Source organism: Falco punctatus, assembly GCF_963210335.1.
Source record: "Falco punctatus genome assembly, chromosome: 9".
NCBI classification, from domain to species: Eukaryota; Metazoa; Chordata; class Aves; order Falconiformes; family Falconidae; genus Falco; species Falco punctatus.
Window position 1 is genome coordinate 12,730,895 of NC_137589.1, and position 26,043 is coordinate 12,756,937.

At 46.4% G+C, this 26,043-nt stretch overlaps 2 protein-coding genes across 2 annotated transcripts in view; one reads left to right on the top strand and one right to left on the bottom strand.

The window, feature by feature from the left end:
* Positions 1-14,967, top strand: part of CDHR1 (cadherin related family member 1) — a gene marked incomplete at its 3' end in the record, with an annotated part of 84,368 nt that extends 69,401 nt beyond the window's left edge. The window contains exons 16-20 of the mRNA XM_080402815.1: positions 261-425; positions 2,599-2,666; positions 5,269-5,497; positions 6,443-6,697; positions 14,419-14,967. Coding sequence (XP_080258941.1) covers positions 261-425; positions 2,599-2,666; positions 5,269-5,497; positions 6,443-6,697; positions 14,419-14,967 — 1,266 coding nt within the window. The remainder of the gene's footprint in view (positions 1-260; positions 426-2,598; positions 2,667-5,268; positions 5,498-6,442; positions 6,698-14,418) is intronic.
* Positions 14,968-20,292: 5,325 nt separating this feature from the next.
* LRIT2 (leucine rich repeat, Ig-like and transmembrane domains 2) lies at positions 20,293-26,028 on the bottom strand. The gene is made up of 3 exons (XM_080402825.1): positions 23,778-26,028; positions 22,605-23,386; positions 20,293-21,105 (listed from the first exon to the last, which is right to left on the bottom strand). The coding sequence occupies exons 1-3, from the start codon at positions 24,020-24,022 to the stop codon at positions 20,294-20,296; spliced, it is 1,839 nt and encodes a 612-aa protein (XP_080258951.1). The 5' UTR covers positions 24,023-26,028; the 3' UTR covers position 20,293.
* Between the last annotated feature and the right edge of the window lie 15 nt (positions 26,029-26,043).

Here is a 26,043-nt window from a genome sequence, read left to right on the forward strand (position 1 = left end):
TTATGACCAATTGCATTTGTCCCATGAAGTCTAATATGTATACACAGGTTGGAACTCCTCTTCCCGCAGCTTGACTGCCCATCACAGGATTGCACAAACAAGCCTAGGCTGCACCCTGACCCAGCTCATCCTCTCCCTGTTTTTGAGCTGTTTGGTCCAACCAGGCTGAAATGGACAAATGTGCCGTGGGTAGTGGAAAGAAGCTCCTTTAAGAAGTAATAATAGCTGCTTTTAGTAACTTCCTGGTTTTCTCTTCTTAGCTTCTTGCAATAGAGGTGAACACACCAGAGAAATTCAGCTCAACGGCTGATGTAGTGATACGCTTGCTGGATACGAATGACAACGTCCCAAAGTTCTCCTCCGATTACTACATTGCCAGGATCCCTGAGAACTCCCCGGGAGGCTCTAACGTAGTTGCTGTTACAGTAAGTTTCATTAATCTCTTAAGAAATGCTCTCTTTTCTAAGTGTCTGTGGTGACAGTTCAAGTACCTTAAAACTGGTGGACAGAGGCAAGTAGCAAATCGTACTCACCGTCGGCTTCTGGACTCCAGTTCCTTTCGAGCATCAACAAAAAAAAAAGCAAACAGAAAAAAAACTTCTGAAAAAAATAAAGTTTTAGGCAAATGTTTTTCAGAACAACAAATTCACTTTGATTTTTAATTAAAGGCCTTCCGCTTTTAAGACAGATCACAGGGTCTGTGAGTACTAAGAAAGCCCCTGTTAAATCAGTGTCCAGCAGGAAGAGTCGGTTGTGACAGTTCCACTGATCGTGGAATTGGATTTACTGGATTTGCTTGCTTAAGTACGAGTAAAAAGAAAACAAGATGGCTGCTTAGCTGGTATTAGTCTCTTCCTCCTGGGAGGAATCTGGCTTCTAAATGCAGAATTAGACAATTAATGAAGGCAAGAATATAACATTAAAAGACTTAGAGCTGGGAAAGAAAGCTGTCTATGTAAGTGTCTTCTCACAGCAGGAAAAATATGCCTATAGATTTCCCAGTATATCACATTTTCATAGAAATAAAATCAGGGTATCACATGGGCCCTGTGTGCTGGAGAATCATTTCCAGCGGTCGGTTGATGAGAGCTGTGTCTCTTCGGTGCAGCTGCTAGGACTGGAAACAGACCTGGTGTCCCAAAGGCAGGAGAGCTCCTGGCCACATGGGGCTCGGTGGGTGATGCAAGGCGCCTGGCGGAGGCCTCACAGGTAGGGATGACGGACACAGGTTGCCAGAGATCTCCAGCACAGGCTGGCTGTGAGTAAGAAAGAAAATTAAATAATCATGATAATAAAGCGCTGAAGGCAAATTTTAGCAATGGAAGAATGAAAGCTGAGAAGCAGAACATAAACGATACAGAAAAGGTTATTAGAGGAAACAGACAGGAAAGCTGTAGAAAACAGAGACTTCCAAACATCACTATCTTTGCAGCAATAGCAATAAAAAATGCCCAAGGTGAGAAGAAAAGAAAGATTTTTTTTTAAAAGTTTGCAAAAGCAGCAAAAGTAACCATTCTGAGCCAAGGTACACAGGACAGCATAGCTGAGGAATCCATGTAGCATTTACTGTCATGTGCTGTCACTCAGTACTTGACCCAGAATCACAAATATACTTGACAAATTAAGGCACTACAAGGACTCGGGATACGAATTCTGGCAGAAGTCCCAAGTGTGCAAATATTTTAGGAACAGTTAGGCAGTCCTAAAGTAGACTGAGGTCAAAATTATGGGATGAGAGCATCTGACAAGCTCACGCCGAAGAACTGAAGAACAGCTGCAGTAGGGCTGCAGGTGGGTTACGCTAACCATGCAGGAATCAAAGGCATTGTCCTGGTTTCCAAACAGTCAAACAAGGTGATGAATGAATCAGCTGCTGCTGCCATGAATTTTGATGGCCAGGTACAAAGGTATAACGTAACACCACCTCAGAGCGATCCGAGAAGCAGGAGTTTATGGAAATAGCTGTTACCAAATCAATAGCTTTCCTAATCCTGGGCTGAGAAAGGAAGCCAACAGGAGTCTGGAAGAAAGATATCATCTGGTGTAGTATCTGCATTACTAAAAGTCACACAGGCACAAGAGTGATTAAAATATAAGCAAAGCTGAAATATTGTGTATAGCTCGAAACATTTGTTATGCATTACTTTAAATTGAATCAAACAAGAAGAGGCTTAAAAAATACTCTATACAAAGTAAATAATTTTGTCTGGGGAATATACATTAATATTTAACTGATAATTAGGAAAGTTTGAGAGAGGGTAGTTTGTTGGTGTCATTGAGATTAGCTTCATCTCTATTAAAGGGAGGATGTGTTAAATGTCAATGGATGGAGCCATCTAGTGGCTTTCTCCCTGCTCGAGCCTCTGGGCACCCGCCTGGCCAGGAGACATCTCAGCAGCTTCCCTGGGACAGTGACCTTCCCTGGTGTTAGATTTTGCAGTTTTCTAAGTGCACATTTATGTGATTTCTCCCTAAAAATGTGATGGCAAAAAGAGTGAAAATCATTTGGGTTTTCTACATAGCCTGTTGTTAAAAGAAAAATGAAACATTTCTTTTTTGCGGTTTAGTAAAGAATGACACTGATTTTCTTTTCTTAAGGCTACAGATCCAGATTCAGGGCTTTGGGGAGAAGTCAAGTACTCTATCTATGGAACAGGAGCAGATATGTAAGTAAACAAAACAAAAAAAAAAAACACAACAAAAAAACCTATATAACCTCTAAGCAGAGTTTTAAAAGAATTTTAAAAAGCTACAAACAAACAAACAAACAAAAAACCACCACAGGCTAATTCTTGACCTGCTCATTTCTAAAGGACATTTATGCTGTGTTCTTTGTGAGTTCTGTGAAAACAACAATAGAAAAACCAATGTGATCATCAAACATCTGCTTCATGAACCCATGGAATTTTACCCACAAGCCCCCAAAGAGATATAAGACATCTGAAGTACTAATGCACAGACCTGTTCAATCACCATTTGAAAGACACTTGTGAAAGAAAGAGGAGGTTTTGGTCTAGTTGTTGTGAAAAGTCAGGTCTGGAGGGGAAAAAAATCCCTTGCTCTTTCCCCTTCCATTTCCGTATAGCTGTATGAATAGTCCGGTTTCTTGTCAAAACAAATCAAAGATGACAAGACCTTCAAGAATATAAACTTCAGCTTTGGAGGACAGCTGCACTGGGTGTTCAAGGCATTTTATATATTTAAGCCTAAGAGCCCTGCATCAGGGAAGAAAGGAATCTGATGCTTACTTGATTTTGTGGTGATGCCTAGCTCCCTCTCCCTGTCTTTGGGGGCAGTGCTGGGGTGAGAGCATCCTTGAAACAAAGGTTTCTCCCACACTGTTTCCCCCCCAGTAGTTGCACTGGTTCCTTGGTTGGGGCTGCCAGCCGTGGCTAGCATCACCGGCCATCACAGATATTGCTACTGGAACCTGCAGCTCCTGGGTATGGTGGGGTTGCAGGGCAGAACATTGCAATGAGTGAGCTTTTCAGGCACTCATCCCCAGAATCCGTTTTTCTTCCTACATTATCCACCTGGAGTTAAAGCTGAACTCTTCTTATTAAGGTGAAAGCCATTTAGGAGGCACAATCAAAGCCCAAAATCCACGATGTTAAGGGTGAACTTCTTCTGTAGCCAGAAGGATACACATATGGGAGCATTTCCACGATGGATTATTTTGAGCTCTTCACTAAGTCCTTAAGCTAGCTGCTAACTGCATAGAGGCAAGCAGGCAAAGGTCATGTCGTGCAGGCAGACCTCTTAGGTTTAGAATGTAGCAGCTGGTGCAAAGAAACTTGTGAAGGTTGGTGATGAAGGATTTAGAAAAAAAACAGGAGTGCAACTTTATTCTGATTGGAATTAGGGGGATGCTCAGACTCAGTGTTTTATGCTGTTGAATAAGGAAATTAAAATGTCAAGACTTTCTTTTCCTTCCTAAGTATGAGATATTTTTTTTCTTGTGCCAGAATAGCATGGCTCTGGAAGGCTGGATTGGTTGCCTAGCCCTGGGACCTCTAGACCTGCTGAACACACAGTTTGATGCAGATTTAAGTTTCAATTAGAAGCATGATTTTTTTTGTGTGTCAGTTGCGTTGGCAGAAGGATGAGTTATCCTGGAGTAAGAGGAATAGCGTTTCCTATTGAAGATAAAACCATTATGCTGGCAATCCTATATCTAAGCTGCTAGTGTGAGCGGGGTACGCTGCTGTAATGTCTTCATATTTCAGTGCTTCTAGTCTCCCACTAAAATGGGGGTGATGAGAGTCCTCTCTGCATGGTCAGGCTGGGTTGGGTGCTAAGGAGGCACTTGGCACAGGCACTGTCCCCTACCGAGATTTGGCACAGCTCCTTCCACCTCCAGGTCTTGGCTTTCATCAAGCCTTGTATTTGTATTTAATAGGGTAATGAAAACAATCGAAGAGTCTGGATTATTAAGTGCCCGTTTTATAACGTCTCTCAATTGTGCTCACAGAGGAAACACAGAAAATATTTTGTTATCCTGTACATTAATAAAAGCGTATATAAAACTTTTCATCTGTTAAACACCCTACTGCTTGGAGCCGACGCTGGCAGTCCATTTTAAAAAGCCACTGTGTTGGGATCTTCTCTATAAATCCAAGCTTTTGGCTGACACTTTTGACAGTGTCTCCGTAATTACAAATGTGTAGAATCAAACTTGCTATCAATAAATCTGAACACCCACTCCATCCCAGTGCCAGTCTATGGAAAAATGATTATTTTTGGAGGGGGTAATTTGCCCTGCACTTTGGGGGATTTAAGAGCAGCCATTTTTCTTACCCATTCTGAGAAGTAAAGAGCTTAAATATGATATGTGGCATGCTTCCCTTAGCTATTGAGGTGATATCATTCAATCTTAATTTATGCAGGACATGATCTAATATATTGTACTTATAAACTGGAAAAAAAAATAAATAGGCAGTTCCTTAATGTTTTAACGCAAAGAAATCGCTCTGTGAGAAGGCCATCACACTGAGCATTTACTGAGGACAAAGACTTTAACAGAAAATGCAGCTTAAATGGCTAATGCATAATTGAAAAACACCAGACACTGATAGTTTCAAAACTAAAGGATCTAGACAAAAATAGGTAGAGTGAATGATTTGGAATCATCAGCCAGACAGGAGTTAGGTGAAGAGTACCAATCTTTGGGCGCAGCAATTCCGTGTTTAGAGCCCACCTTTGCCCTAGGCTGTAAACACACATTAAGTGACCCAAAAACCCAGAAGTTTTTCCATGCTTCTTTTCCAGGTTCCTAATCCACCCATCAACTGGTATAATTTACACCCAGCCCTGGGCTGTATTAGATGCTGAAGTGAACTCAAAGTATAATTTCTATGTGAAGGCAGAGGACACGGATGGGAAATACAGCCTGGCTGAAGTGTTTATCACTGTGCTAGATGTCAATGACCACTCTCCAGAGTTCAATGAAAACATCCAGGAAAAGACAATGATTATCGGGTCACCAGTGAAGATCGAGGTGAGAGATGACACAGTGTGTCACAAAGCAGAGTGCTTTGAAAAAGCCCCGACTCTGCTGTTTATTGCTCAGGGATCGTGATGAATGTCTGAAAGTTGGCTTTTCCTGGGGCTCTATTTTTTGCACATCCATTTGTATGTAACAAATGGATTAAAGCGTGGAATGATAGTGTTTACAGAGTGCTGAGAAGGAGAAATAAATTCCATAGGCAAAAGATAAAATTCTCTTACAATATTTGAACCATCAGCTGCTGGAGGATCCTGGATTATATAGTGATCATAAGAAGCCCAAATAAGATGAATGAATGAAAGTACAGGGGTTTGGATACTTAACCTTCCTGCCTTGCCTTTGTGCTCAACCACACAGATTCTTTCCCTTCACTTTGCAGAATTGTATTTGTTGATCCAGTGTGGAACGGGAGGTAAAAAAAAAAAAACGCAGTAACAATTCACCAGCGAAGGCACAGAAGATCTTATACTACACATATTTGAATGCATATAGCAAAGCCTGATTACACACCACCTCATGTTAGCAGAATAAATATGACGGCACAGAAATTACGGCAGCTCTAGTTTATGGTGCAGAGCTAATCCCATTGTTCTCTATCACTTCAGATTTGTCCCCCACGCTGTGTGAGAAACTCCCCAGCACTGAGTCATTTGCATTCTATAGACGGGTTACAGTTCAGTTTTTCCTCTGATTTTATTTAATCTCAAATAGAAATCGCTTATACAAAAAGAACTCTACTCCTGCTGTTTTTCACTACAAAAAGTGGCATAGCTGATACCAGAAAAGGGAAAATTGTTTCCAAGATGAAACAAAAACAGCGCAGTCATTTCACAGCATGGATATTATCAGAGGTAAATGCTCAGGAACTTTTAGAGTTTTGTCTTCAGGCAGACATACAAACAATAAGATCTTTGTTCTTTACGTTTCCCCTACCAGGCTATAGATCAAGATGCAGAAGAGCCCAACAACATTGTGGATTATTCCATCATGCAAGCAGATCCAGCCAACGTGTTTGACATAGACCAAAGCACTGGGGAAATCAAGCTGAAATCCTATATCCGTTCCCTGGACATCATCCACAACATCACAAAGAATAAAGACTGCATCTGGTCAGTGGTGGTGCAGGCCAAAGACCGAGGCTCCCCGTCCTTCAGTACCACGGCAGTTCTGAAGATTGATATCACAGAGGAGGTAAGCAGATGTTTTACAAAAATCTTTGTGTGAGACGATCCTTGAGAGGCACTGAAGAGTGGACACTGCTTGCTCCACTTCTGAGGCTACTTTAAGAATGCTTCAAGAGTTGAAACCAACAGCCAAACAGTTGCCAGCTATTGCTTCTCCTTCCTTGCTAGCTCTGTTTTGTAGAGTGTTTCTAGAGCCTTGTGGTGAAGCTGGATTCTACGGCCACAAACGTAAAAGGCATTTTGGTCAGAGAAATTGCAAAGGTGCAAAGGTAGGAGCGTGGCGTAGTTGGAAGGTGAGTTGCTGGCACCTGATCGTTAGAGATAGGTGCAAACTAAGGACTGTAGGCTCCTGAGAGTAAAGGTAAATCCTGACTGCTAAATTTCTGCTTTTTTGTTTTCATTCAGAAGAATAAAACAAAAAGTGAATGAAAAGTAGCTGGCGCCAGAGTGAAATATATCAGAGCAGTTTTGCAAGTCAATGTAAGTGACATAGGAAAAGGGAAAAAAACTTTATAGAAACGCTTTAAAGTATATAGAATTTTGAATGCGAGTTTAATAGTTGCAGTATTATTAGCAGATATAACAAGAAGGCTCTGAAAGATAGCACACATAGGTTGATAGTTTCCTGTTAGTGCGACTTTTACATCAGCCAAAGAACAAGCAGCGATTTATGGTGAGCAGCACACGCTTGCATGATTCTTATTTATTGTAACTGCCTTGCCATGCCTTTAAGTAGGTACCAGCAGGGAGGAAATGTGCTTTAAAGTAGATGAGAAACACATCATTACCCTGACAGTCTCTGGACCACATACATACTGGGCAAAGATGCAAATCTCTTCCTACAGACAGCAGCTGCCCTTCTCTTTGGTCAAAAGGCGCCAACCGCTCCTTTATCTGTCGCAGTCTTACTCCGTTTTCTCCATCTCCTCTTACTTCACTGATACTCCTTATCAGATGCAATGACATGATACTTCTTGTGTACAGTTCAGAGCCCGCTGGAAGTTAAAGATGTCTGCAGAGGACACTTGTGTGGCCAGGCAAACTCTGCCACCAGCAGCACAGGAGGAGCTCCTGGTCCCTGTTGTCAGTGCCTGCCCTGCCAGGACTGCCAGAGGACCGGGCTGTGCCCTGGCGTGGGGCAGCCTGGTGTGGGGCTGCCCATAGGGCTCGTTGGAAGCCGCCATGCAGCAGTGCTGGGGCTCAGCACGGGCAGGGCATGTCACCTCCAGGCTCCGGGGGGCTGCACATGCTGCGTCCCTGCTTTAGGTCTAGAGGTTTAGCCATTCTTACTGATGTAAAGGAAATAAGCTGCCTATCACTTTGATTTCTCATAAAACCGTAAGTTTTGGGGGTTTTTTACAGCAAATAAGAATTGCTACCTGTAGCCAACAGTGGGAGCACCCGCCCTCCCTGCCTTGCTTCCAGGCTTCCCGTGGGGCACGCATCTCAGGAGTGGGTGGCAGCAGGTGGCCTCAGGCACTGTTGGTCCCCTGCATCTAGCCTCCAGCTTTCCCTTTCCTTTCCCTGTCCTCCCAGACGAGCTGGCAATCTTTCTGGTAGCGTGCAGGGCTAAGGTACCAGGCTAAGGGGAGGGAGGGAGAGAGGGTGCCCCATGCTGCTGCTGCTGGGGGAGAAGTTGTGTCCCTGAACCAACTGATGAAGGACATCTGGAAGGAAAGCAAGAGCAACTGATGCTCTGGGACAAACAGTTTCCTGGATTTCCTTCTAGAGCTTGAAGAAATGTCAGCACCTGATGGAAGAAAGTGTCTTGTACAAAGTCCCCTCTCTTCTTCCTTTTCTCCCCCTCCAGGGCACAAAGTGAGGGAGTGCTTCTCCTGGTAAAGTCTAAAGGGGAAGCAAAGAGGGCTGTGAAGACATGGACTGCTCTGAGACAGTTTTTCACTTCTTCCCACGCTTTCCTTGATGCCAAGTCCCAAACCAGAGCCTGAGATAGCAACAGCATCTTCTTTCTTTGCTTTAGTAGGTCTCTTCAGCAGGACCTGCATTACTAACCCAATGCACATCCTCCATAAATTTTTGTATATTTCTTCATTACTTCTTTCATTGCTTGAAATGAAATCATATTTGAGTTGTTTGTCTTCAAGAACATCATATCACCTTGCAAAAACCACTCTCGCATTTCAGCTTGCACATGAGAGGCAGTGCCAGTGTACAAGACCCTCAGTCACTCCGTGTCCCAGAGACAGTGCAGATGCTGCTAGCACCTTGTGAGGAGAACAGCCCCTTGGTGTAGGGACATTGCAATCTCTCTCTCAATTTCTTGCTTACTCAGGCTGTTATGAATGTACATTTCATCCCTTTGTGCTTCAGTTGTACAAAGTCTTTTTTAGTTAGCTGTTTGGTGGGTATTTATGTATTACTGATTTTGGATAAGGAGGATATTTTTCAATGCATCCTCTAGAGGTTTCCCGCAGTGTTAATCACACAAAGTAATTAAACAGGCATATTTTCTGATTAACATTTACCATTGCAATTAGCGCAAGGCTGTGCCCTTCGAGATAGATGGCTTGTAGCGAAGTTCAGCAATATTGCACATCAAAAGGACCTTTTGCTCTTAGAATAATACAGTGATAAAAAAATTCCAGAGGCCTTTTAATTTAACTGAGTCTGGGTTTATGGAAATCGGTATTGAGTGGCATCTGTTAATCTCCCATCCTTTCTCAACAGAATAAGAAACGTGCTGGAAAAGCCTCTCTTTTTTTTTCCACCCTTATGTCTCACTCAAAAATCTATCTTGCTGCCCAAGATTTTCCTGGAAGGCTGATTCCCATTCCTGATCCTGAAAGCTGGCCTGGTGAGGAGATCCCTCTGCGTCTTCATGACTCCACTGAGGTTCTGAAAATATATGGGGGTGTTTATTTACATCTCTTCATGGGATGAGGCTTAAGTCCATATTTAGACAGCACAATGTGTGGTTCTTAATAGCTCTGGCTACACATTTAGACTTCTAAATGTAGCTGGTAAGTCTCCAGTTTAGATTCTTCTAACTGAAGAGTTCAACAAACTCCTTCTGTGAATTAACGTGGGTATCTCCTCTCTCATACGAACCCTGAAACCATGGGAACTGTGCTTGCTGGTGGCACTAAACATCCTTTGCCACATTCACAGAGCAGTTAGCCTCTTCTTCCCCAGTTACACACACCTTGGAAAAGAATTGTTCAGAGAAGGTTGTTTTGATTTGAGAAGTCTTGCCCCATGCTGGCATCTGTAAATGCAGCCTTCATATACAGGTGATAGCACTGCGCATTGGGGTGAGCACTGGAGGGGGCAGCTTGTGTTCTGCCTTGGATCAGGAGTTATTTCTGAAGCAAATCTCCTGATCATCTCTACATACTGTGGGATGGCTCGTGTCTCAGACAGCTCCAACTGCACTAAGTGGACTTCTTTGAGACTAAAATGTGTTTGGGGAGAACACCTAGCTTGTTTCAGTGCTAGCAGGCAGTGCATCCCTGCAGCCACACCAGAGCAATCTGATATTCAGAAATGCTGAATATGTGGAAGTGGCCTCCTCAGAACCAGCTGGCTTGTACAGACCCACTTGCTCAAGTTGATGCAACCCGAGTTGTCTATAATCTGCGATAACTTGGGCTCTAAACAGCTTCGGCTACTTACTTAGACTTCTAAATATAGTCGGCGAGCCTTAGCTGGTCTCGTGGTTGAACAGCTCAACCACACACTCCTGTTGGGTCCAGCTTCTAGATACGTCACCCACTTGCTCTGCTCACTGCAACCAATGCATTTTATGAAAGGCTCTTGAGAAGCTGCCGGGAGGTGTGGGTGTCTGCACGCTGCAAACCGTTGTGTCAGGAGAGAGAAAACCAAAGGAAATAGGTCACCATTTCAGTAGCAAAGAGAGGCACTGGCATCCTCCCTGCGAAAATCAGGTTTTCGAGAAGGAGGCATGGCAAGAACAAGCCCCACGTGCTGCAGAGGAGTGTTTTCCGCAGCCTGCCCTTCAGGTACGCAGCCTGAAAGCATCTATGTACGCTTTAACCGCGCAGTGCTGGGTCTTATGAAACTGGCTTCAAAGGCATGTGTCAGTGTTAGAGCCCCTCAAAAGCGGGCGAGTCCCAGTGACCGCTGGACGCTTCAGCAGCCCATGGGACTTGGGCTGAGGAGCTTCTCTGCAGGGGACATACCAGTCACAAGGGTCCTGCAAGGGACCACATGTGCCTAGTAAATGAAAAATAGGTGATGACATCTTTTAATCCAAAGAGTTGCTTTAATCCTTTTAATTATATTCTTGTCTCAGGATTGGACTTCTTTCTGGAAGCTGAAGCGCACAGTTTAGCTACTTCCAAACTTCTGCCACGGTTCTGTAACCCTCTAATTGCCCCCAGCCTTTCTCTGAGCCAGTGCTCATTATAACTGTGAAATCACAGCAAAAAACAGCAAAGCATTATCTTCTGTGGGCAGTGGTATTTTAACTCCTTTGATGGCTATTAAGAAAGAGAGTGTTTTTTCCAGGGTTTGGCCTACAGAGGTATGGCAGTTGCTTCCCAAACCAGCTTTCGTTTCATTGTGTATCTGCTTTTGTTTTACGTGTACAAGAGAAACCAGTGCTCTTCAAAATGCAGCATGCCTCTTAGGGAAGAACAGCTAAATAAGTCACACAGTGGCACTATTCGCTGACCCAGTTCTGAGGCAGCCTTGACCCAGTTCTGAGGCAGTGCTGGCAATCGATACAAGGACCTGAAGGTGTTTTGAACATGCAGGGTAGTGCTCAGGGCCAAACTGCTTAAACCTAGGTGTCTAAGCGCTCCCAGACTTCTCTGTCAGAGGGTGCTCAGACCTCTCTCAGACCTGTTGTATGTGTTAACTAACTGGGCCACAGTGATGATACAGACACGATTGCAAAGCTTTTTGGTGACAAATGCACTTACCACAAGCTTCTCTGCAGGCTGGCTAAGATAATGACATTCCAGGCTTGGTTTGCAAGTTATTCTTCTTATTTATCAGGTGACTGTCACAGCCACGACAAACAGAAATTCTCCCACTGTATGCTTACAAAATGCCTTATGATTTTATGCAGAGGTTACAGAAGAATTGTTATCCAAGGCTGATTCTAGGCAGCGTTTTGTATAGTAGCAGCCCAGTAACTAGAATGTAGGCTGAACCAGCTAACTATTAATGGGTTTAGTTTTGGTATTAATCTCCTGTTTGTAACTGGAAGCTCTGAAGAGGTGCCAGACTTGGTGAGACGAGGAAGAGTTGAGCGAAGCCAAATTCTGAAACTCCCCATACGATTTCCATCGCTTCTCACCCCTGCAACTGTTGTACACTGGCAACATAGATACGTTGTATTTCTGTCTAATCCCATTTATTCAAGATTTTCAAATAGCTAGTCAAATAATTATTACTGAGATACAGCATCTTCTTAAATATATGTCATCTTTCTCCTAGTGTTGATTCTATACTATTTAGCCATCAGTGTCTTGCTACAAAATAGATCTTGACAACACTCATAATAAGTGGACTCATTTTGGGCCATGTACTACTTAGCATGGTTTATCTGACACTTCATTCATCAGACTTTCACATGAAATCAAGTAAGCCAGGCTAGAATTTCTGTCATCTGATGGGACTTAAGTACAGAAAATCCATGTAATGCAGAACAGCAAAGCTGATGTGAATCCAAGCTCTGCCAAATCACGGGCTGCTCTGCTTTTGGATTCTAGCTCAGGTCCATTGCTAATTAAATAATGGAAAAACTCTTTGCACAGCAAAATGCTGAAAATTGGTCACTACCTGTAAGGTAACATGGTCCATGAGTTCTGATAGCAGTTCTTCGTCCATTTCTCTTCAGCAGTAGGAAACATTCAAGGTAGGGGAAGAGTGGGCTTGGACAATGTGTTGGAGGTAAGCTGTGAAAATAGAGAAGTGAAGTGAAAAGGCAATGGGGTGTTTATTAATGAATTTACATTCACTATGTTTAGGGATATAATTTAAAAACAAATACTGTTCCTGTGTAATACATGACAAGAGGTGCTCTGAAGCACCCTTTGGGGATACTCAGTGATCTCCCTCCACAGACTGTGGAGGGTAAAGAGGTGGGCGTCCTAGTTTAGAGTCATACAGGGAAATCCATCTGATCTCACCTTAAATGTCTAAAAGTCAGAGGTGCAAGTCCAAGCTAGGCACGAGGCTCTCCTTATGCTCACTGTCTTTAATACCTGTTTTAGCATGTGGTGGCTACTACTCTGGAGGTGTCCTTTGCTCCTCATTGACTAAAAGCTGGGAGCTTAGACCGCTAACTAAATGCAGATAACCTGTTACTAGACATGCAAAGTTGGGGTGATGATTCCCTCCTGGAGTGGAGGCCAGAGGAGTGGGGCACGGTGCGCAGCCCTGTGCCTCCACAGCCACAAATAGCTTTATGACTGGCTCTTGGTAAACAAACCTGCTCGTGAATGTGCCATTTCTGAAAGATCTCCTGGCCTTCCGCAACACCACTGTCTGTCCAGACATTGTTGCAGGAGCTTGTATTCATTATGAACGTCTCTTGGAAATAATACGGGTGATCCATGTGCTGTGCTGCTCCCTTTTATTCCCTGATCAACCAGTTTGCTTCCTAACTTCTTTTAGTGTTTCTGGATTCAGTTCAATGCCAATGCAACTGTCTCCTCTTCTGTGCCTAGTTCAACACTTAGCTCCCTTTATTTTATATGCTCTCTATCCTGTACACGTCTCACCCTAGTTCCCTAGTTGTATTTATAAGAGATGCAGGCCTCTTTCATATATAACCATGCGAGGGTTGACAGTTTCTCTTATTTTTGATATTTCCAGATCAAGTCCAGGGTAAAATCCTATATTTTAGGCCTCAAGAAGCGTCCATGGACAATATTTGGAATTTGCATGAGTGGCGTCCTTTCCACCATTTCTGTAACAATGGTGATCTCTACCATCATGTACTGGAAAAGTGTGAAAAGATCCAAGCTCCACCCGCAGGGCAAAATCCGCAAAATTATACGGGGACCTCCGAGACGCTCAGTGTGCTAAGCTGCAGAGTGAACAGGCCATTCATTTGTCCTTAATATGCCATATGTAGCTTATGCTATTGTTTATTTCTTTCATTTCTAAAAACAAAGCTCTTTAGTTCTACTCATCTCCCCTACCTCAAAGAGTTTTGTTATGTCTGTAAAAGAGTACTTGAAAACAGAATGCAGCACATACCTGCTAACTACTCATTTGTACACCCGAATTTTATGAAGTGAAGTTTTCTCATAATCTTTTCAGTGCCATGCTCAGTAATAACCCCATAAACTGCATCACCTGCAACTGTTTTTGCAAGATTGTTTTCTACTCAAGACTTCTGTTTGGGTTCAACACTATTATTGCTAGGAAATTAACTCTGAAATGTAGTACAACAATACAGCTGCAGATCCTGGAGCCAATTATTTTCTTGCTCGGTTCTTGCAAGTTAAACAAACACTACGGTGAGGTGGAGGAATCCATCCTAATTTGGCAGTAATAGTCCCGTAAGCTTCCGTGCTCGCCATCCATCCATCTCACTACACTGTAATGCTTGCCCAGCCTCCTGCTCCACCTAAATTCTCCAAACCTGGACTGGCTCTTTGCCTCTCGTTTTTTTCAGAGACAATTTCCATTAGTCAGCCCTGCGTGTTACATATTTTGGACAAATGAAATTTCTGGGTCGCTGTCTGTCCCATAGAGTAAGTCACGTGTTTTCTTTGTACTCTTTTACAGACTCTTCACAAAGGGCCTATGGCCGCCTTTTTGATGCAAACTAAAGATAACCCCATGAAAGCCTTAGGAGTGCTAGCTGGTGTCATGGGCATAATGGTGCTGATAACTATCATGATCTCTACTGCCATGTTCTGGCGCAACAAGCGGTCCAACAAAATCATGCCGGTAAGAAGGATCATAAAAAAGAGACAGACCCCACAGCCCCGGGCAGTCAGGATGGAGTGGCTGAAGTTCAAGATACCCAGCAATGCTGCGGAAAAGTTTGTCGTTGAAGACGATGCCAAAAGCCTACAGAACGAGAACAGCAACAACAACATCCAGGCTGCCCCCGTGCCACCGCCCACCCCCTTGCCCCCCCCACCCCCCACCCTGGCTCCCAAGGGTGATGCCCCAGGGTGGCGGGTACCGACTGTGTCTGGCTCCCTCACTCCCAAGTTCATAAACAAGCAGAAGAAGAGAGGTCATGGCAGTGCCCACAATGCCCTCGTGTCAGAGCTCAAAATGAGGTTTGAGAAGAGGAACGCAGCTATTGGTGAGCCCCACATCTAGGTGCTCCTGGCAGCCCCCAGAGACTGCGGATTGAGGCTATGCATGGATATGTTTATGTGCTGTGGTCTCCCCCGTGTCTGTCAGCACCCCATGATCCGACAGCAACTTCTCGCTGTGATAGCCACCCCTCACCTTCAGCAAGTATTGCATGCTACAGAGTCACCCCACCCACAGCAAACGCTGCAGTCTGTGTCCAGTTGTGAGTGTGGTTCCTTCAGCTCGTGTCCCAGCACTGGTCCCTCCCTGCAGCTGTTGGATCGGGGTGCTGAGTACCCTCACGCCAGCCACAGTCTCTCCACATGAACGGGGATTCAGGTTGGCCCCCAGTTTGGAGGTCCCTACCCCAGAGTCCGGGTTTTCAAACAAGGCGCTCTGCAGCCAAGGCACTGAAGGATGCCACTTCTGACCTGGTCTGGCAGGTGGGTTTGAGGTGTCCAAAAACCTGACACTTCAAACCCCAGCCCCACTTTAGAAGACTGTGGCACCAGCACTACATCAAGGGCCGGGTGTCCTACAGCAGCGGTGCTGCAAGAGAGTAGTGTGTAGCTGGTACCCGCTGTCCTCAGGGTGCGATGCATTTTGCAACAGCTGGCGGAGCGATGTGCTCATGGCCTGAGTACCTCCATTCCCAAAAGGTAAGCGAGCAGGCTTGGAGAAGTTCTTCGTTTATCCTGCAGCTTATGCTGGGTTTTGCCAGAGTACGTTGACATGATGCTGTGCTTTGCTGCTGTCCTGGACTTCCCGGCTAATTGGGGGACGGGGGGTCCACCGCAGCCTTGTGTAGACCAGCTGGGCAAGATTTGGGCTCAGAAGTTCAATAGCCGCGCTCACCCAGTACTGTCTCCTTCCAACACCACGTCCCCTAAGGAGGGAGAAGCTGGCAGGAGAAAGACATGATTAAAGCAGCAGCGAAGAGAAGGTAAAACTGAGAGAAAAATCATAAGTGAAAAGTATAGACAAGTGCTGGGAAGTTGCATAGGCTGGTCAGGGAAGTGTCTGGAAAGATCATTCGGTTTTGTAGATGAGCAGGAGGTGTCGGGAAATGTATTTCATCAGCTTACCTGGCTTGCTCCAGGGACTGGTGAGTGAAAAAGGAGGTTTCCATAGAATATTCTGTTTTTTCCTGTCAGTATTTTTGAGTGAATTATGCAGCAGCTAATGGGGGGGGGGTGTGTGTGTGTGTGTGTGTGTGTGCAGAGCAGCTGATGCTTTGTTTTTCTGTTACATGATGGTAAAAAGGCACCGAAGGCAGAGCACTTTTCCTCTGGATCTATCCCATAGTTTCTCTCTCGTGTTTGTTTCTGAGGAGATGTTTTTCAGCTGGCCTGGCTGTTTCCCTTCCCTTGGGGAGAAGGCAGCATGCACCAGGCTGGCTGGGGAGCAGCATCCTGCACCCTCTGCCAGAGCCCTGGCCCCCCAGGGCAGCTGTGCTGTCATGGATCAGCACCGTGGACATCAAGATGGGGCACAAACCTGACAGGACAGGACACAAGAGGTTCATGAGACTGTTCTCCAGCTGTCATTTCAGCTGGACCAGCAGACCTAACCCCCAGAGCCTCCTCTCACCCTGTTAGCTGGTCTAATTCCCTTTTTTTGCATCAGGTCTTCATCAGCTTAGGGGATAGCTGGTTGAATAAGAAGTTACCTACGTACAGGGAAAATCCTGTATTTTTTAACTTTGGTTCAATCCACCTAGAAGCCAGAGGGTGACCATCGCTCATGCCACCCATGGGCTGAGCCAGGAGCTGTGGCCAAGAGGTGCAGCAGGGTCCGAGCTGGGGGCTGTGGCAGCAGCGCTGCTCCCATAGTCTCTCCTGCTGCATCTCATATTTCCTCCGCTGTTTTCTTGCTCATCCCTCTTCCCAGGGCTGCGTGGTGTCAGGCCCAGGCTCTCACGGTGTATTCAGTCACCTCATCCTTGTCCTCCGGCTGTGAGCCGGTGGGACGGGTGGGATGCAGCCCACAGCCAGCTCCCGCTGCCCTGTGTGAGCACATGCCTTCTGCTGCTTGTGTCTCTGCCAGGCTCTGCAGCGTTTCCTGAGGTACCAAACGTTTGTGATTTATTCTTTGTACTACTGTTTTCCCCGATGTTGTGTTGAAGCCAGTATTCAATGTTCATTCTCTAACGAGGAAAGCCTATAAAGACCATTGAATTAAGTGAGATTTAACAGGAATTATAGGCTTTTAGTCTTAGAGATTATATTTAAGAGGGAATAAAGATGTTTTATTACTATGTTGTGAGACCCTTTTCCAGTTACTCTGTATTTCAACTTCGAGGGACGGGTTTGTAAATAATAAAAAAAAAAAAACAAAAAAAAAAAACAAAAACTGCAAAAGGTGTGTCTGTGGATGGTGCGCTTCTGTGAGCAACGATGCCTTGTCAGTGCTTGTGATGTGTCCGCATGGGCACAGGCAGCCAGGCGGCTTTCTAGGGTGACCACATGGCCCCTTTTGTGGATCACGAATCGGGAGAGGGGCTGCATGGTTTCTGGGCAACACCAGCCTCGAGGGAGAGGAGGCAAGAAGCGGGATGGTGCAGGGGACAGGCAGGGTCACAGAGGAGCCCCTGGCCAAGCACCCGCTGTGCCCTGCAGCCTGCTGCGGCATGGCCCCAGGGGAGGAAGGCTCCTCGCAAGGCTGCAGGCTGTGTGCTTTATTATGGACTTTCTACATGTGGTGATGGGAAGTTTTGTCTTTCTCTGGCTGTCCCTCGCTGTGGTTCAGCAGCTCTTTACAGTCTCCACAGTTTGCCATTGTCCCTCCTTGTTGACTAGGGTGGGAGAGGACCAGTTGTTACAGCCCCTGATTTGTTTTTCATCCCCCTTATACACTGGTCCTTAACCAGCATCAGCTCATGCCTGACCCCACATGCACTATCTCCCCAGGGGTTTCTCCAGGACAAGGCTGTCTCCCTGCTTGGCTGGCTGCTTCTGCTCCTTCCCCGCCGCTCCAGACCCCGTGACACATGCTACAACTGCCCGGCGTCCCCCATCCCTCCTGGGAGCTCCTGGGCATCCAGGTTGCTTTGCAATTGGTAACTAAATTCATAGAAATGAATAGCAGGTGACATCTGCATATTCTGAAAATCTGTCGTGTTTATTACTTTGACACTAAAAGACTGACAAGACTAGGAAGTGCCTTGAAGTACAACACCGAGGGTCAGCATTAGCAAGAGGTCTCTGTTCCAAAGCTGTGCAGCGAGTTACAGCAGGAGGAGGTGCTGGGGGGGAATCCTGGGGCCGGAGGACAGACGGTGTGGAAAGCAAAAACAAAAACACAACTAGAAAGCCAAACTGCCGTGGAGTGAAGCTCACGTTAGGCTTTATCTCTGCTTACCGCTGAGGTTTCTACTCTATTTTTTTTTTCTTTTTGAGGCGGTCTGTAACAACACATATGAAAAGGGCTGCAGGTCTACCAGCCACGTGCTTTGGTTGTACTGGAAAGCATGAGGCCAAAAAAGAAACAGGTAAGTCACATGTCCTCAGACCCCCAAGAAATGCAGCATGAGCTGCTCTGCAAGCAGGGGCCGATTGTCTTTACATGCACATTTGGGGTATTTTACCTCTAGAAAGGAGGCAAGCTTCAGTTTCAAAGCAGCAGGATGGGTAGATGGCCCATCTGCATCTGGGGGAGGTGCCTGGATCCCAAACCCCAGCTCCACCACCCTCTCTGTCCCCGGCCACTTTTCCTGCCAGCCTTATTCAGGCCAAGCATCCCCATCACCCCTGTCCTCATTTTGGCTAGAATAGAGTCAATTTTCTTTTTAATAGCTGGTGCAGTGCTGTGGTTTGGAATTGGCATAATAATGTTGATAACACACTGATGGTTTTGGTTGTTGCTAGGTAATGTTTTTACTAAGTCAAGGACTTTTCAGTTTCTCAGGTGCTGCCAGCACAAAGGCTGGAGGGGCACAAGGAGCTGGGAGGGGACACAGCCGGCACAGCTGACGCAAACTAGCCAGAGGGACATTCCGTACCACGGAACATCACGCTCAGTATATAAACTGGGGAGAGCTGGCTGGGGCTGCTGGTCGCCGCTGGGGGCCTGGCTGGGCATCCATCAGTGGGTGGTGAGCAACCATGTTGTGCATCACTTGGGTTTTTTTTCCTTTTGGGTTTCATTCCTCTCTCCTTCTCTCTCCTTTTCATTAGTATTCTTATTATCACTATTCTTATTATTTTATTTTATTTAAATTATTAAATTGTGCCTTTTTTCCTGATTCTCCCCCCCATCCTGCTGGTGGAAGTGGGGGGAGTGAGGGAGAGGTTGAGTAGGACTTAGTTGCAGGCTGGGGTTAAGCTACAATAACCCAGCAGCCACAGGGCCCTCCTGGGAAAAAAGGAGACAAGTGATGGGCAGGGTGGAAGGGGAAACAGCAGTTGAGTGCTGGCTTGCAAAAGGCAAAGTGTTCATTTTTCTGCAGCTCTTCTTTTTAGATAGTGTGAAACTGAAATGGTCCTCTTAAGATGTCTTGACACAAGTAAAAGGCCCTCCCCTCCCGTCTAGTACAAAAATTAAAAAAAAAAAAAAAAAAAAAAAAAAAAGCCAACTCAAAAACTCAGAAACCTTGTGCTGCAGCTACATCATGCTGGTGTTTCAGCAAGCACTCACAGGTTTCCTATTTGTTGTACAACCAAGGCTGTGAACCTCTTAGGGCTGTGTAAACCTTAAGGAGTAAGAAAAAAAAATATCAAAAAACCCCACCAAAAAACCTCACCACCAACCAACAGCCCTTACCAAAACAAATTTTTGCCAAGTGAAACAAAATAGCTGCATCACATTGCCCCAGTCCTTCTCATCCTCATTTTTCTTGCCAGTTGTGAGCACAGCCTTGCCCAGGCCCCCGGTCTCTGCACGCAGGAGGAGCTGGCAGCCGGCACAGGGCAGCGCTGCAAACACGCCTCCCCCTGCACCCCCGGGCTGGGAGAAATACAGAAACAGAGACCAGCCCCTACGAGTGGGCAAGGGGGACCTTTGGCCTGTTTCCGTGTGCGTTGCTGTTGGTTTTGGGGTGTTTTTCTTCATTAATGCTTGTTTCCCTGTGTATCTGTGTGCATTGCTCCATGACAGTGCTGCAGAGGCAGCCTGGGGCTGGGGGGGGGCACAGCCACTCGCCCCCCCGAGTACCCCCATTCCCAGGGCTCTCCAAGCCTGCTGCAGATCCGGGCCGTGTGCCCCACCATGCCCTGAGTCCTTACAGCACTGAGCCTTCTTTGCGTGGTCCTTCAAGAAAAACCAGCACATGCTGTGGCTCGAGGTTGTCTGAGAAAGGTGCCGCTGCACTTGCAGGGCAGGCAGGGCTGGGCTAGTAGAGGGCAGGGCTGGGCTAGTAGAGGTCAGCGCTGTTCCGGTGGGGTGGCCGGGGCTTGCCAGGCTCCTCACGGGCCAAGGGCTGCCGGGCGCCACGGCCACCCTCGGGGCGACAGAGCCCATCCTCGCTGCCGGCAGGCAGGCTGTCCAACGTGCTCTCCTTGCTGCCCGCAGCCTGTGCCTGGCCCCCACGGCGGCGGCGGGGACAAGCGCAGGGGCAGCGGGCCAAGCAGCCGGGGCGAGCCTCGGCGGTACAGGCGTACATGCCAGCAGGCACGGCCAGCACCATGGCGCAGACGATGACCACGATGTGGATGAGCTTCTCGCGCTGCTCCAGCTGGCTGATGTCGCTGCCCGTGACAAAGACGACACACTGGCCCTTGCGGGGTGCCTGGTTGCGCACAGCCACACAGACCTCATACTTGGTGGCGGGCAGCAGGTCGGTCACTGAGTAGGTGTTGACACCAGGGCCGATGTAGATGGTGTCCTTCTGGGCGGCGTCATAGCGGCCCACCAGGAGGGTGTACCAGGTCTCCCCCGGCTCTGCTGCTGCCGCTGCCACTGCAAACCACTCCAGGGTGATGCCATAGACCGTCTGCTTGGCGATGCGCACTTCTACGTGGGTGCCTGGCTCAGCGGGGGCAATGGGGGCCCAGCCCACGGGAGTGGTGGATGCCCACAGGGCTCCCACCTGAAGGGTGATGGCCACCGAGGAGTTGCCCAAGAAGTTGGCAGCCATGCAGGTATAGTTGCCAGCATCTGCTGGCCGTGCCGCCGGGATCAGCAGCTCTGAGCGGATGGTGTCCTCGCTGACGGGCTCAGTGGACACTGTGGGAAGAGGGGAGCCATGTCAACAGGCAGGGACCCCTCCTGCCCATGCAGACAGGGAGCCACCATGCCCTTGGGGCAGCCCCAAGGACCATTCCTGCGTGGAATGGGGGGGCAGGAGGCCAGGCAGGATGCACCCTGCCCCGGGAAGAGGAAGGGGGCATGGGAGTGTGCCAAATCCCAACAGAGCTTGTCAGAAAAGTGTTATCTGGGCGAACAGGCAATTAATGCGCTGAAATGCCCGAGATCAGGAGACAAGGAGGGCATTCGACCCCATGCGAGCGGCTGGGGAGGCTGCTGCAGGCAGAGGCCAAGCTGCCCGTGTGCCAGCTGCCATCAGCCTGCTCAGGTCAGGGCGAGCCAAGGTGAGCTGCTGAGGTGCAGGAGGCACAGTTGCAGCTTTGGACACACGTTCCATCCTACATTAGGATTGAGTGCAGGAAATTGTCAGTCTCAAAAGGCTGAGGCTGAAAAGAGGCGTGTGGAGCCAGGGGCATTGGGCTGGACATGAGAGGCAGCTTTGGAGAACAGTATGAAACCCCTTGCCGTCTGCCCAAACAGGGGCATGTGGCTGTGGCTGGGGAAAGCCTGTACATAATTAATTCAGCATGTGCTTATGGAAAGATGCACAAGTGCTGCTGTGACACTACAATTAAAGCAAATAGCAGTGCAGGATTAAGGGCTAATGCTATCTTATTTAGCTAGCTGGCTTATTAGGAACACACAACCTGTGCGGTGCCCATATACATTATTAGCTTACCTGATGAAAATAGCAGCTTGTCCTACTGAAGGCTCTTGGTAAAAATAAATGTGAAGGAGGATGTGCAAGAATGGAGCTGGATGGGGAGGAAGAGGAAAAGGCCTCATATTAAGAGGCCCTCAATAAAGAATATAAATAAGCCAGGTTTGCAGAGGGTTACAACCTCTGGTTTTGTTGTAGAACATGAATAGAGGGAGACAGGCAACAGGGCTGCAGGTTTTTGTGGTTTGTGTGGGTATTTCTTGAGACAGCATATGGAAAACCACAAATATGTTGTTTGTTCCCACTCCTAGAAACACACATACATAATAATATAGAGTGTATGTGTATTTATTATATAATATATAGTGTGAATGTATATGCATGTCTAGCTAGCTATATATTTACTATATATGTATGACTGATGTTTTGTTACTAGTTCTTACTTCATGTGTCGCGATGAAAGCACTACTACTAAAAATCCACATAAAATAATTGTGTAGAAATGAGGCTGTGCTCTTCTCATCTTTGACTGATATCCTGCATGAAGCAGGTCTTCTCATGCCGGTCAGACACACAGGATGATTAAGATTATTTGGATTATTGCTACCACAATAACTGTGATGCTCTAAAGCAGGAGTGAGAGCCAGCATGGTAACTGTGATGGCCTGAAGACCTATGTAAGTAGAATAGCAGTACATACATTTTAAATTTAAAAAAAAAAAAAAAAAAAAAAGAGAGATGAAAAAGCTTTGCTTACCATTAAATGCCCTTAAAAGTTTGAGCGCATAGGTCCACCAGACCACAGGGGAAGGGCTGGCTTGCACAAAGCAGGTCAGGGTGATGTTCAGCCCCACTGGGACTGTCAGGTTGGTGTCAAGGGCTGAGGTCAGGGGCTTCATGCAGCTGTTGAGCTCCACTTCATGAAAAAACTTCCCTGCCCTGAATTTCGGGCTTGAGCAAGTTAAATAGGAATTCATCAAAATAATAGGTGGGCCGACTGACTTGATAAACTGGACAAATCCCCGCAGGCGACAGTCACAAATCCAGGGGTTGTCATGGAGGGCCAGGACAGCGTTGGAAATAGCTTCTATCTGCCCCTCTGCCCTCTGGCTTCTCTGGTAGACGGGCCAATTGTAGAAGACATCCCTGGATATGACGGTAAGCTGATTTGAGGACAGATCTAAATAGGTCAGGTTGGGCAGATAGCGGAGCGCATGTTCTGGAAGGACATCCAGCCGATTGTGCTTCAGATCCAGGATTTTCAGGGCCGGGGTGTCTTGAAATGCTGTCCATGGCACTGAACTTAATTTGTTCCCTTGCAAGCGCAGCTCCTTCAGAGTGGGCAGATATTCCAGGCTCTTAATGTGCATCACAGTGATGTTGTTAAAATTGAGCCAGAGATATTCCAAGGCACTAACATTCTCAAAAGACCCACGAGGCAATTCTGTTAGGTGAGAATTTTCTATTCTAATTTTCCTGATGTCCTGAGGAATGTTTGCAGGGATCTGCCTCAACAGTGCAGACATGCAGAGCAAACTCCTAAGGCAGAAACCAGAAGATTCTCCGGGTCATACACCACATTCATAGCTGACAAACTAGTTCTCTATACAGATCTACAAGCACTTGAATAATTATAAGGTATTGTGTACAGGGCATGCATAAGCCATGCATCCATCCTTCCCTGAGTTTTACACCCATTTTCCCACAAAGAATACAACGAAGTCATAAAAATTGCTATGCAAGCAACTATGTATCTCAGCAAAATAAGAGAACTCTCATTCTATGCTTAAGCTAATACTATCCAGGTATTAAAGGAAGCATATTATGCAGCCACCTGTTTGGTTTTGGTGTTCACATCATCGGCAAATATATGTTGGGAGTCTCCGAGCTGCTTTGCTGGTGCTACGAGTAGGGTAACTAGCATTCTTACCTTCCAAAGCTGTCTTGAGAACAAGAGCATCCTGTGACACAAGATGAAACAGATGGGTTTATCTTGTGGAAGGCCAGAAGAAGAAGAAAAATATGACAAATAGGGTCCATATTCTTCTTTAAGAAAGCACTGTGCAGGGTTTGTACCAAACATGCCAACAGCCTCCAAGAAGCAAATCCTATTAGTTGTAATCTTCCTTGACGCAGAAATAAATCCTGCTGGGGACCCAACCCTAAAGAAGACATGTACTATGTTCATAGCATGTGTCAAAGTGCTAAACATCACCCCCAGGACTACTCTTGGCATTTATTCTTTGGCTGTGGGGATTCTCACAGGCATGTTTATTTGGTTGATAATATGAAGATGGAGGCAAAACCACTTCTGTTCCTTAAAAGTAATTAACCAAGCCTATTTACTTTTTTAAAAAATTTCAAGGGATCTGTCTAAATCTCATATACTTTAATGGCATTTATCAATGCAGAAAGCCACAGTAAGGGCCAGGCTTCACAGCTGGAATTTGTCAGTGCGTAGTGCTGTGTTGTACAACCCATCAGGCTCCACACCCTGCCCACAGCTCTTTGCAGGGTGTCCCACTGCACACAGCAAGCATGAAACCTCATCCTCAAATCTGGTTGCTCTGTCACAGAAATAGAAGTATGGCACTGTTTTTCCTCTGAAACAACTTCCCCCCACACCCATCTCCATTCTTACATGTTGGTAATGAAAAAAGAAACATAGCTGTAGCCAGTCCATGGGCTTCTCTGAAAAAATATACCTTGGACATTAATCTCTATTGTATAAATATAAAATTTCAGTGCTATTCTCTGGCCTCTCCATGAGACGTGCCAATTGCCTTTCCACCAACTTGAAAAACTTAATCTAAACAATTCTATGAGCATTGATTTGGTGTAACCAAATTCATTTATCTTTGTTTTTTAATCCAAGATAGCAAGTTTTGGTTATAATTTCCAAGCAGCGCTGCGTTCTCCTGGGGCCATCTAGTGTGTATGGGCTTCATCACAGCCCGCAGAAGGCAGCTGCCACTGGAAAAAGGCTTAACCTCACCACAGCACATGTGAAGCTGGGTCACAAATCAAGATTAGCCTGAACCTACTTAACCTCTAACCTGTGGGACCAGGATAGAAAAATATTTATAGTGTGACGGCTTAGATCTATACCTGGTTGTTGGGGTGTGTGCAACAGCATAGCCTCTGTAAGCCTACAGAAAATGTAGGATTGATTCTGTAGCTTCTAAATTGACAGGTGCTTTGATTGCAAGGCAAATCAGCAAAATGAGCTGCTGGGGAAACCGGGAACTGTTGCAGCGCTTCATGACTGCCTCCCGTGTGCGAGCAGCAGGCAGTGAGTAGTGGGCCTGTCGGGCTGCTCTTGCTCGCTATGCCCAGCATGTAGCACCAGCATATGGGGCTGGGTGTTTTTATATCATTTTTTAAAACTGAAATCTTCCTTATATGTCCATGGTGCAGTACCGGCTATTTCACAGCTGCCCTACATTTTTAACATGTCAGTAAGCCACGAGTGAAGGAGAAAGGCTGCTGGTCCAGCACAGCAGATGCAGCACTACAAATCCCTCACCTGACTGTGGTGGTGGCCACTGGGGACGTTTCTTGGTGAAGCTGTTGCAATGAGTGGCACAGCCCAACTCCCGTGAGCTGAGGCTGACACTCCTTACGCACTTTCAGTGCAGCTTAAGCAGCAAAGGGGCCACCTGTCAGCAGGGCTGGCCGGCTAAACTGGGAACGCTGCAGAAGCAACACTGGCAGCTGCAGTGGGAGGAAGTGTCCTTCCTGGGCACCCATCAGCCACCGAAGCAGAGGGCCTCAGGGACACCCTGCGTGAACATGGGCCTCTGGAGGGGCAAACGCCACACTCAACCAGCGCCTTCGGTCCTCTTTTGTAGTCTGCCATGGAAATATTCCCTAATAAACCAACAATATTATTTTATAATCATAATTTTATGATTTTACGCTTCATTATAACTGGTAACGATGGTAGTAAACTACACACACGTAGTTAGTTAAGAACAGTAGTAAGCTACATACAACATGTAGTTAGTTAGAAAATAGCTTGGCATCAGGAGCAAACCTGGAGTTTGCCCATGTGTGAGCTGCATGGTCTGGAGAGAAAAGCTTTCAGCAGAAGCAGAAGAAAACCAGTGTCTAGATCAGGGGCCCTCAAACTTTTTAACCAGGGGGCCGGTGTGCGGATGCAGTGGCAGGCAGCCATCTGCGGCTGCTGGGTTTCC

Bases quoted from the DNA above. Each gene is read 5' to 3' on its own strand.
- LRIT2 (XM_080402825.1), bottom strand. From the start codon at position 24,022: ATGTCTTCTTTAGGGTTGGGTCCCCAGCAGGATTTATTTCTGCGTCAA. The intron at 23,387-23,777 runs GTAAGAATGCTA...TTTCTGCCTTAG, and splicing joins TCTCAAGACAGCTTTGGAAG to GAGTTTGCTCTGCATGTCTG. The intron at 21,106-22,604 runs GTAAGCAAAGCT...CTCTTCCCACAG, and splicing joins ACTTTTAAGGGCATTTAATG to TGTCCACTGAGCCCGTCAGC.